The sequence below is a fragment of the Amblyraja radiata genome, chromosome 4, assembly GCF_010909765.2.
Source record: "Amblyraja radiata isolate CabotCenter1 chromosome 4, sAmbRad1.1.pri, whole genome shotgun sequence".
NCBI lineage: Eukaryota > Metazoa > Chordata > Chondrichthyes > Rajiformes > Rajidae > Amblyraja > Amblyraja radiata.
This window is the reverse complement of record NC_045959.1, coordinates 30,455,722-30,468,443: the sequence shown is the minus strand read 5'-3', so window position 1 is coordinate 30,468,443 and position 12,722 is coordinate 30,455,722. Positions and strand designations below refer to the sequence as shown.

General features: G+C 41.2%; 1 protein-coding gene across 2 annotated transcripts in view; it reads left to right on the top strand.

Annotated features, from left to right (window-relative positions):
- The window catches only part of LOC116971963 (activin receptor type-1-like), a 32,550-nt gene extending 27,884 nt beyond the window's left edge, over positions 1 to 4,666 (top strand). Inside the window, exons 10-11 of one of the 2 annotated variants that reach the window (XM_033019183.1) lie at positions 372 to 502; positions 2,701 to 4,666. In XM_033019183.1, the coding sequence (XP_032875074.1) occupies positions 372 to 502; positions 2,701 to 2,835 (266 nt within the window). In that variant the 3' untranslated portion in view covers positions 2,836 to 4,666. The remainder of the gene's footprint in view (positions 1 to 371; positions 503 to 2,700) is intronic. The other variant, XM_033019184.1, reaches the window with a different exon arrangement.
- The last annotated feature ends 8,056 nt before the right edge of the window (positions 4,667 to 12,722 follow it).

Genomic DNA, 12,722 nt, shown 5'->3' with positions numbered 1-12,722 from the left:
TTCCTAAGTGGGACCGGGGCTACAGCGCCAGAGTCCCAGATTCTATCCTGACTATGGGTGCTTGTCTGTACGGTGTTTGTAAGTTCTCCTCGTGATCTGCATGGGTTTTCTCCAAGATCTCGCCTTTCCAAAGACTCGCAGGTTTATAGGTTAACTGGCTTGCAAATTGCCCCTAGTGTGTATAGGATCGTGTTAGTGTGCAGGGATCGCTGGTCGGTTGGTGCTGACTCGGTGGCCCGAAGGGCCTGTTTCCGTGCTGCATTTCTAAACTAAACTAAAATCCTTTTTAGATTGTCAGGTTTATTTTGGATTATCTTGCAATGTGAAATCTAAATTTAATTTGCTTAGAGTTCAAGTTCTTTCTTTTGCAGGGATTGCAGAGGAATACAAGCCCCCATTTTATGATCTGGTACCGAATGACCCTAGCTTTGAAGATATGCGGAAAATTGTGTGTGTGGAACAGCAAAGACCAAATATTCCTAACAGATGGTTCTCTGACCCTGTGAGTTCAATACTCTTTGTTTTGAATGATAATTCAATTCATCGTTTTGTTTCAGGGTATTTCATCTTATTCTATTTGCTAAGTATTGCAATCATATATGTACTAAGTTTTTCTATTCCCTCCCGCTCTCTCACAATCTGTTCTTTTCCATTGTCCGCTTTTGTATTTTCATCTATTGAACGTTACTGAAGGCCAAATGTCACTTATTTTCAACTCTTCCAAGTTGCCTCCAGTATTTCAGTTTCTGCTGATCCAAAGAATCAATCCTGTGTCTAAAAATCACAGGTGCGTGTGCATAAAAAGCATATGTGGCGGCCTGGAAACTATTTGGATTAACCAACAAGAGCAGTTCTGAAGGATTTGGCTGCCAGTGATTTCTAAATGTTTAATTGGTCTGTAGATGAAACCACAAAAAATTGTTAGATGACAGAGTTGAAGCAGCCAATATGACCATCTTAAGTATTTTGGATTAACACCATCAATTATGTAGTAAAAGTATAAGAAATCCCAGGCAATGCAGCCCTTTCAGCGTGTTCCACCATTCAGATCTTTTTGTGCTGTCCTTCAAATTCAAAATATATCATTTGTATTTTGATTATCCCAACCATTTGGTACCCTGAGATTTATAACTGTTTAAATGAAAAACAAAATGATCTCAGTCCTAAATTTCTTGCCTTTCCCCACTTAAAAAACATTTTATTTGTGTTCTCATTGTCCAGTGAAGTATTAATGTACCATGTGGCAAGAAATGGTTTACGTCTCACAGATGCCCTTCGGATCTGATATCCTTTCCTAGCTGGAACATTCCTGCTCTTTGGGCCCACAAGTGAATGTTTTGCCTATTCTATTTTGTTCTCTCATTCATTTCAAGCATTGTTTTTGTCCTTTAATGATTCCACAAACAATGGATTCATCCTTTAATGATTCCACCAACAATAAGTTCAAAATGTGAATTGTACTATCATGTGGATCATTTGGAATTGGAAATAACCAAAAATCAGAAAATTGGCAAGAGGAGAATTGACGTCCTAGTCCAGAGCCAAGACTTAAATAAGTATGTTTTGAGGTGGTGAGACAGTGGCACTGAGTAAATTAAATCTCTAGCACCAGTGTCGTTGAGGGGAGGACATGCAAGGGGTTCTACTAATGTTGGAAGAGCAGATGGTACGCAGAGACATTTAGGCTAACAAAAAAGGTCAATCTCGCAGCAGGGATTTTGACATGGATGTGTCGAGTGACGAGCTGCTGACAAGCTCACTGGTGATTGCTGAATAAGGCTAGGAAAGCAAGGTATTGTGGTACTAATAGTGAGGGTGGAACTTAGGAACGATCCATTAAAGCAGTTATGGTAAATAAGCCAACCCGTTAGTGAATGTTTCCGCATAAGATATGTGATGTTCAAATGGAAGTAATTTTATTGGTGGCTAACATTTGCTGTGATGCTCGGCTTCTGACTAAGATGCTGGGGAAAATGTGCCGTCTGTCTATGCTGAAGGGAGCAGACGGAAGGAAAAACTTTGGGACTGCTTGATTTAGCTGATTATTCACCACAATCGTGGCTGGGATGCGGTTGATGAAATGCTGAAGGATTGTGTCAGAGAACTGGAGCCAAGAAATCAAGCAAGAACACTAAGTAAGAGAAAGCCAGGGGTGTACTGAGAGTGAATTATAGATTATATTAAAGCAGGCATGTTAAGCACAGTTTGGATAGTCGGCCTGATCTGATGAGCTAACAAGCGGTATGGATAGAAATGATTTGGAAACTGGTGGAAATTACCTGTCCATTTTGCCTTTGCTGCAGAAATGGAAGCATTTTGTATCAAATGAGGTCTTGCACCTAATCTTTGCCAAAATAATGATCACCACTGCTGAACTGGGCTAAAAATAGAAGTCATAAAATCTTTTAACATTGGAATGGAAAGAAGAAACGGGCGTGTTATTCCTATCTTCGTAGCTTTTCAGGAGTTCCACTTGCCTTAATCAACTCTCCTGCCTTCTTCCAAGTATTGAAGCTTGTGCCAGTTCACACACTGACATTGATTGCTTTTGTGGAGCTGAGATGACCTGGAAATGTAAATTAAGATGGTCAGAACAACTGGGACACGAGTGTCTTCAACCTTCACAAGAGCATTGTTGTTCTAACGTGCAGAATAGGGAGACTGAATTTGAACTAAAAACCTGTCTCATTTCTCTTTCAGACCTTGTCTGCTCTAGCCAAGCTGATGAAAGAATGTTGGTACCAAAATCCTTCGGCGCGGCTCACTGCATTACGTATCAAAAAGACTTTAGGGAAAATAAGCAATTCGTTAGAGAAAGTGAAAATGGACTGCTGATAGGAGGTTGAGAATCGATATTTATCATTGTCACCAAATGTACGAGATCTAGCTAGGATGAAAAGCGGATCTCAAACTGTCCGTTATTCTGTTTTTACAGTTAAATATATGGCAGTATCGGTGTCAGCAAAGGCACCATGGTTTTATGGCAGATGAATCATTGTCTTTAACCAGACCAATCACTCAACCATGGCTGTTCCTCTTGATGCAAATAAAAGTCAGAGAGTGGTCGCATATTCACTGGCCGCACTCTAACTTGAATTCTATTTGTAAGGGGATTTTATTTGCACTAATTTTTTTTGCATTGCTGTACAATTATCAAGTAGGCTGCAATAGCCCTGACCTGTGTATTTATATTCAGTCTGTAAAATAGCATGCAGGTTTTCATTATGAATAGGCAAGACATGATGGCTTTGTTACAGGAATACATGAACCATTTAATGGTTATTGGATTATAATGTAAAACTACAGTGGTCCTTATGTTTTAATGTGACAGGAAGACATATACACCAGCGAATTGTGGTGGTGCCTTGACACTAGAGATAGTTCTTTAAGGTTAAGTTACACAGATGAGCTACAGAATACTTTCCACAGTGGAATGTGTTATCATTTTAAAACTAATGTTTATGCAGATTGTATGGTTTGCCTTTGGTGCTGTATCCAAAATGTAAGATTATTTTTTATATTTTCATCATAGGAAGTAACATTGTCTTTTGAATTACAGTTTAGAATTTGTTCTATTTCTTTCTTTTATCTAGTAACATACAGAGACTTGATAGGCCTCTGATTTTCTCATTAACTACAATTGAGAAGATTATGATTCATCTTTATGTTAAGTGCTCAAATTATTTAACTTAATCATGGTCAAAACACTCCTGTAACTAGTCTTCCTGGAATAAAAATGACCATGTCAAGTAAAGGAAATTATTAATTTCCTTCTGGTGCAAAGTGGCAAACACTAATAAGGATATTGTACAGGAAAGGTCTAAAATCTTCAAACATTGCTTCCTTATATAGTGTTGGAAGATCAGGAAAATGGCCACAGTTACTTCAAGGAAAAATACAGTAATAGAACACTAATATGGTTTTTAATGTAAATGTATGCAGCCTGCTGTGTTGCCTTTTTGTTATTGTGTATCTTAATTTGTGCAATGAGTCTCACAAAGCACTCAACGTATATGTAGTTTGAAAGAAAGGGCTTACTGGGTTATTTTATGTTAAAGCATTTGCATTAGGATATAGGTTCATTTCATTTGGGACATTTGAGGTGCTTTACCATTTGGTGAATTGTGCAACAAATATCATTATTGCACTGTAATATTACCACTAAAGTGTGTTTGTTTTCAAAAAGCAATAATTGCATTTTAAAACCGAATATTCCTGCAATTCTGCGCACAAAGCATCATCCATAGCTGCAGCCTAAATTAATGTCTCACACTATGCTTTGTAATCTGGTTGCCTACAGTTTCCATTTAAAAAGTAACTTCTAAACAAAACAATTATGAGCAATATTTACTACTATGTCACATTTATTTAGTGCTGCATTATAAGATGCAACAACTACAGTTCAAGTTTCAGTGTTCACGCATAGAAACATTATTTAAGCCTTAATTCTTAGGACTGGTGCAATTTTTTGCTATTTTAAAAATACACCAATCTCAAAAGTTTTTTCATTTAACTCGGAAATCATTAATAAAAATGTCCTGTGTGTTATACATTGATGTCTTTGCTTACATTATTCAGCATTCATTTATCAACAGGATGCTGGAAGAGCACATTTTGGAATAATAAATGTATAAAGGGTAACATCATTAAAAGCCATTCTGCAATACTATGAGATGTACAATTTCAAAGCTATTATTTACATTGGATAAAATGTAATTTGTTCCCTGGAGCAAACATTAGATTACTTGTATGTTATTAATCAGCATAGTTTGCCTTGTGAAGGATTCCAAGTAATCAATCAAATGTCTATTTTTTGGGGCATAGTTTCACTTAAAAGACTGCTGTGTAAAGAGATGAAAGGTGCTTCATCATCCAGGGAAATGTCATCTAGAGAAACATTGACCAATCAAACAATATTGTGGCTATAGGAGTTGGTCTGATGTTGGATAGTCTGCAGTAGCTGCCTGTCCTTTTAGATTTCCCAAGAGAGTTCCACCTTCTACAAACCAGACTGTCCACTTGCCTAGATGAGTATCGAGTGAACAACTAGTAGGACAAAAACTTGCTTAAGTTGGCACCTGTTAACTATCTGCACCCTGGCTCCAGTGAGCAGTAGTTTGGGGTTTTTTTTAAATGTTGCATCAAATCTTAAAAGTTCACCACCAAGAATAAAGTGAATGCAATCCCTTCAGATTTTCCTTTCAATGTGGCTCATTATCCTAACATGGAAATATTTCACTGTTCTCTTTTTGTCAGTAGGTCAAAATCTAAGAGCTCCCAACTTAATGGTATTGTGGAAGTACCTTCACCTTACTGCAGTAGCTTACAGCCATCTCAAATTGCATTAGGGTTGGGCCATAAATGTGGTTTTTGCCAGCAACAGCCATCTCAACATCAAATAGAGAGGGAGGAAATGATTACAAGGACAGTAGTGGCCCATTAGTTCAGTCATGTGGCTCAAAAGTTGAATCCTGGAATTGCCCATCTGAGACATCAGATCCAAGTCTGATCATACCTGGCACCATGTGTACTTAACAGTATGAGGAAGGTTCACTATCGATCAGAAGAGTGAGTGCTGCCTAATCCTTAATTATCGACCAATTATAAAGATTTAACTAATGCTCCATTGGAGAATTGACTCGATGCATATTAGCATCTACAGATGTCCTGACTAAGCCATCAGTTATTTTAATTGAATCTGACCCAATGAATAGTAAGGTCGATGTTAGTGACGGACCGCATCTCCATTCACTCGTATGGATTTAAAGGACTGATGCAGATTGAAGGAAAGGGGCACCATAAGTAAATCTTCCTCGGAACTATTTGACTAGGTGATGGCACCGTTGCTTCAGTGTCAAGGGATCATGAATTTGACTTGCACTGTTGAGGCCTGAGCCGATCATCAATTCCTGACTGTTGGAACAGATGTTAAACGAAAGCCCCACCTATCCTCCAAAGTAGATGACAAAATTCAGAGAGGTTCTCTTGGTGGTTCTGGATGACATTTCTACAGGAGCAGTGTTTGGCTTTGACCAGAAAGCCTGCCGTAGTTGGTTATGAATAGTTGGCATTCTAGCTGTACCAACTAAATATAACAGACATATGAGTCTTGGTAATGTCTTCATAGGACAGGGAATGATTTAAAATGGATAAATTAACACTTACATTTTTTTGAAAGTCACATTTACTGTGGCAATTTTCAGTGCCTTCAAAAGGAAGTGAAGCATTCAGCCCAGCACGTGCCTGTTGATCATATACCCAAATATAATACCACCATGCACCGTTACCTGGTCTGTAGACATCTGCCTTGGTGATTCAAATGCTCGTTTAGGGACTCATTAAATTTGTCTCTGCCTCTGGGTGGGGGGAGCTTAAATTCTACCTTCTATATGTTAATCAGGTGCCTCATCACCACAAGGAAAACAAACCAAGCCTCAGTCTCTTCTCATAACTGAAACACTGCATCTTGGGCAACATCCTGGTGAATCGCCTCTGCATCTTTCCAATGCAATCACATGCCTCCTATAATGTGGTGACCAGAACTGTACATAGTACAGCTGTTGCCTAATCAATATTTATTAAAGTTGTGCTATAAATTTCCAGCTTTATACATTTTAAGCCTCAGCGAATTATGGCAATATTCCATATGCTTTCTTCACCAACCTTATCTACCTGTGCTACCTTCATCCGTGTCCTTGAATGTGCGCATCAAGATCCCCCTGTTCCTTTGTATCCCCTTGGATCCCACTATTAATTGTGTGTGACCTAGCCTTATTAGTCCTCCGCATTGCTTCACACAACCAGGATTACATTCTATCTACTGTTCTGCCGTTTTTACCAACTCATCATTAATGTTCTTTTGCCTGAGACTACCCGTCACATTGTGAACACTACAAATCTTAAAGCGATCTGAATTTGCTAGCCGTACTTCCTAATCCCTATCCAGATCGTTAATGCATATACCATAGTTCCTTGTGGCCACAGACTTTAATCACCAAAACAAACCCTGAACTGTTGCCCTTACTGAAGTCCTTGCAGAGTACATTGACTGCACAGCCCTTATCAATACGCTTCAATCAAATTCAATATTCAGACAAAATCTCTCCATTAAAAAAGCCATGTTATCTTTGATTAGCTTATCTTTGATTAATTCATCTTTATATATAAATTAATAATTTCCCTCAGAATTTCTGACGATAACTTCCCTACTGCTGATGATAGAATTAGTGGTTTGTAATTGTCTGGTTTATCTCTGCTGTTCAGTTCTTGCACAACTGTTCAACGTCATTTTGAATTCTATATTAATCACATGTCAAACTCGCTCTTCTGAGAGGATTGTAACCTGCCCAGTGCTCTCAGTAAAATGGCTCTCCTGTTCATTTTATTCCTCTGATAACCGCAGAAGCTTGTTAGAGGCTGCTTTCCAAAATAAATGATTGTTTCAGTTGTTGACAGAACACTCAGTGTCTCCTATACAGGAGGAGCATTTCTGTCCCTCGTTCTACTAACGAAGGAGTTGATGACAAACTTGCAATTTGTTTTGAGGTTGGAGGGCAAATCAGTCTTTCATTCAAGCGCAGCAATGGGACAACACAGAACAAAATGGGAAAAAAAAAAACGGGTTCATTTCAACCACATGTACAGACACGTGGGCATCCTTGCCTCTGCTGCATCTTAGTTGTTGCTCGGAAATTTAAGAGAGGCACAATGGCGCAACGGTAAAGTTGCTGCCTTATAGCAGTTGCAGTGCCAGAGACCGGGTTCGATCCTGACTACGGGTGCTGTCTACAGAGTTTGTACATTCTCTTCGTGACCTGCCTGGGTTTTCTCCCAGATCTTCGGTTTCCCCACAAATTTTGTAGGTTAATTGGCTTGGTATAAATGTAAATTGTCCCAAGTGTGTGTAGGATAGTGTTAATGTGCGGGGATCGCTGGTTGTTGCGGATTCGGAGGGCCTGTTTCCCCGCTGTATCTCTAAACTAAACTAAAACCTCAAAATGCTGCAATGATAAACTGCTTGATGCGGCATGGGATGTGAGGCTTGTTTGTATGGGAGTGAGTGAGGAGAGGTGGGGAGCATCCTCCAAGTAATGCAGCATGTCTGCTTTGGACTACTTCAATGTTTCTCTCAGTATGCCGTTATTTGCCTTGTGCGGAATAAGTTTCCTAGCTACAATAGACTATAAAGCGGCCACCTGTTCTATGATGTGCCATGTACACTTGCTTCCAGTCGAAAGCTGATGTATTTACCTGCAGAAGCTGCTGAACTGTCTCGGGCTCACAGCTTCTCATTGACTGCTGTGTGCTGTAGTGTGAGAGATTGTGTCTGTCAGCTGGTTGCAAAAGATCTGTACAAATATTCTACAGAACAAGAATGAATGTCAATTTTATCCCTCAAACAATATCGCCTAAACAAAACAGCTGGGAATTATTTTATGGGAATTTGCTGTATCATGTTTGCCACATTATAAATGTGATATTATTTATAATCTTGTCAATTGGCTGTAAAGTGCTTTGGGTGATCTGTGGTCACTAAAAAGGCGGTGTAAGTGAAAGTCATGATTTTAGCAGCTAGTAAGTGCGCCGCCTAGCCGTTACAAATTGTCCACAGACCCTCAATAAAGGCCATGGTAGCACTGACCTGTCCAAGTTCCATCAAATGTATTTATGCTGGAGAACAGATCCTCACAGTGCCAGAGACCTCTGTTCGATCCTGATCGTGGGTGCTGTCCCTGTGAAGTTTGCACGTTCTATCTTTGATGGTGTGGGTTTCCTCCGGGTGCTCCGATTTCCTCCCGCATCCTAAGTTAGGATTCCTAACAACGTGTGGGTTTATAGGTTAATTGGCCTCCGTAAACTTCCCCCAGTGTGCAGAGAGTGGATGAGAAAGTGAGATAACATAGAACTAGTGGGAATAGGTGATCGATGGTCAGCTTTGACTTAGAAGGCCAAAGAGCCTTTTCCAAGCTGATCTCTAAACTATACAGATTACGACTCTCAACCTCTTCACCAAATACCCTTCTTTGGCCCTCAACAAAACCATCTTCATCTCTGGCAGAACTCTCTTGCATTGCAATGCAAAGTAAAGAAAGAGGACAGGGATCTCACTTTCCACATTCTCCACAAATGTCAGAGCATTTTAAATGACAGTATGACCATTAACAAATGGATGATGTGGTGATCTTCATCCAGTAATGTGAGTCATTCACCAAAGCACAAGTAATATAGGCGTGAAGAATGATCCCAAACTGAAACATCACCTATTCATGTTGTCCAGAGATGCTGCCGGACCCGCTGAGTGACCAGCATTGTGTGTCTTTCTTTAGTACGAGCTAGCATCTGCAGTTCCTCATTGTTATAACATGATAATATGGGTTATGACGCTTCAGGTCGGATATTGCATCTGTGCTCCTCATTTCTAAGAATAGATCGGGAATGTAGAATGCAGGCAAGTCATTCAGTCAATGTGATAAAGATTTGTTGGAGTAGCTTTGCAGAGTTTGGGAAAACAAGGCTGGTGTTGCTGAGAGTTGACAGTGACACAGTGGTTTCACTGATCACAGTGTTGCAGCCACAAGAAAATAAATAATCACAATTTCAAAGACTTGACTTCAAAGCTGCCGGTATGCGCAGGCTTTGATGAACTCAGCCAACTGGGGTGAGTATATCCTTCCTGACGCCAGAATCAGAGCAAGCCCACTGAGTTCTAACAACAGTCCTGCCCACAACACAGCAGATAACAATATGTTTCCCCAGGAGTTGAATAAAATTGCAGCCATTTCTGCTCAGGCCCGGGTGTGTAGTGTGACCCGCCTGACTTTCTGTGGGAATTTTCATTACATATGTAAATAGCTGTTCCAATTTCAAATATGCATAGTGTATTAACAATAGTACAATGCTGTTACTTATTTGTTTACTTAGACCACAGACTGATCAGCTGTTCTCACCGAGTCCACAGCTAACAACGGGGCCTGTTTCCTTTAATATAGGAAGGAACCGCAGATGCTGGTTTAATCCAAAGATAGACACAAAATGCTGCAGTAACTCAGTGGGACAAGCAGCATATCCGGATAGGAGGAATGGGTGGCGTTCGGGTCTCGACCCAAAACGTCACCCATTCCTTCTCTCCAGAGATGCTGCCTGTCCCTCTAAGTTACTCCAGCATTTTGTGTTTATCTTCAGGTTTTACAAATATTGTTTCCAGTGTAGTTTAGTTTATTGTCACGTGTACAGTGAAAAGTCTTTGTTGCATTCTAACCATGTCCTGTGGGACACAACAGTAAAGGGCTGCTCACGCTTTTTCTTTTGCCAGGCTGGTCTAAAGCACTTTGCATGCTGCCTGCTTACTGTGCACACTATGTTTATTGACATCGTCACAGACATGTTCTCACAAAGTGTCCAAAGAGTCTTGTGTAAGAAAGAACTGCAGATGCTGATAAAATCGAAAATGCTGGAGTATCTCAGCGGGTCAGGCAGCATCTCTGGAGAGAAAGAATGGGTGATGTTTCGGGTCGAGGCCCTTCTCCAGGGTGATGTTTCGGGTCGAGACCCTTCTCCAGACTGATGTCAGAGGAGGGGGCAGGACAAAGATAGAATGTAGGCGGAGACAGTAAGACTAGTGGGAGAACTGGGAAGGGGGAGGGGATGGAGAGAGAAAGCAAGGGCTATCTGAAGTTAGAGAAGTCAATGTTCATACTGCTGGGGTCTAAACTACCCATGTGAAATATGAGCTGCTGTTCCTCCAATTTGCGCTGGGCCTCGCTCTGACAATGGAGGAGGCCCAGGACAGTGTTTACCACAGCATTGACAAACAAGTCAATGTGGTGGTAAAAGCTAGCTTCTTCCAGCTTCACACGGTAGCTAAAATCAAACCATTCCTCCACTTCGATAGCCTTGAAAAACTCATCCACGCATTTATCTCCTCCCGCCTTGATTACTGCAACTCCCTATACACTGGCATTAGCCAATCATCCCTGTCCCGCCTGCAATTGGTCCAAAACGCCGCAGCGAGACTTCTGACGGGTAGCCGAAAAAGAGTCCACATCACCCCAATTCTGGCCTCTCTCCACTGGCTCCCAGTGCGGTTCAGATTAATTTCAAGCTCCTCCTTTATGTATACAAATTGCCCCCACCTACATCAAAAATCTGCTAACCCACCATTCTACCTCTAGGTCCCTCAGGTCGGCCGACTTGGGGCTACTGACCATCCTGCGGTCTAGGTTTAAGCTCAGGGGCGACTGCGCTTTTGCGGTTGCTGCTCCTAGACTGTGGAACAGCATCCCTCTTCTAATCAGAACTGCCCCGTCCATCGACTCCTTTAAGTCTAGACTTAAAACCTATTTCTACTCACAAGCGTTTCTTGAGGGCCTTTGAGGGAGCGCTGTATGTATGTCTAGTAGATCTGTGTACCATTGTATGTAGCACGTTAGTACCTGCACTGATGTAAAGCACTTTGGTCAACGAGAGTTGTTTTTAAATGTGCTATACAAATAAAATTGACTTGAGTGTGGGAATGGAAGGGGGTCGAAGTACTGAGCCACCAGGAGATCTCTCAGGAACCTCCTCTTACTTATCCTTGGAGCATGACCCCACAGACGAGCACCAGACCTTAAATTCAAGCACCATTACTGACCATCACTTCCGGATTTCTGCCCCCTAAAGCCTCCAACCTTATCGTTCCCCAGCCCTGCATGGCCCGATTTTATCTTCTCTCCAAAATCCACAAACAGAACTGTCCTGGCAGACCCATTATTTCTGCTTGGTCATGCCCCACCAAATTAATTTCCACATACCTCGACTCCATCCTATCCCCCCCCCGGTCCCATCCCTCCCTCCCTATGTCCAAGGCACCTCACAAGCTCTTCTTCTACTCAATGACTTCCGTTTTCCAGGCCCCCACTCCCTCACCTTTACTATGGATGTCCAGACGTGACCCTTGGCATTCAGGCCAAAGAGTTCAATCTTGGTTTCTTCAGACCAGAGAATCTTGTTTAGGTGCCTTTTGGCAAACTCCAAGTGGGCTGTCATGTGCCTTTTACTGAGGAGTGGCTTCCGTCTGGCCACTCTACCATAATGGCCTGATTGGTGGAGTGCTGTAGATATAGTTGTCCTTCTCTAAGTTTCTCCAATCTCCGCAGAGGAACTCTGGAGCTCTGTCAGAGTGACCATTGGGTTCTTGATCACCTCCCTGACCAAGGCTCTTCGCCCCCGATTGCTCAGTTTGGCCGGGCGACCAGCTCTATGAAGAGTCCTGGTGGTTTCAAAGTTCTTCCATTTAAGAATGACGGAGGCCACTGTGCTCTTCGGGACGTGTAATGCTGCAGAAATTGTTTTATACCCTTCCCCAGATCTGTGTCTCGACACAATCCTGCCTCGGAGGTCTACGGACAATTCCTTCGTCCTCATGGCTTGGTTTTTGCTCTGACATGCACTGTCAACTGTGGGACTTTATATAGACAGGTGTGTGCCTTTCCAAATCATGTACAATCAATTTAATTTACCACTGGTGGACTCCAATCAAATTGTAGAAACATCTCAAAGATAATCAATGTAAACAGGATGAACCTAAGCTCATATTTTAGTGTCATAGCAAAGGATCTGAATACTTATGTAAATGTGATATTTTAGTTATTTCTTTTTAATTACTTTGCAAAAAATTCTAAACACCTGTTTTCGCTTTTTTATTATGGGGTATTGTGTGAAGGTTGATGATTTTAAAAATG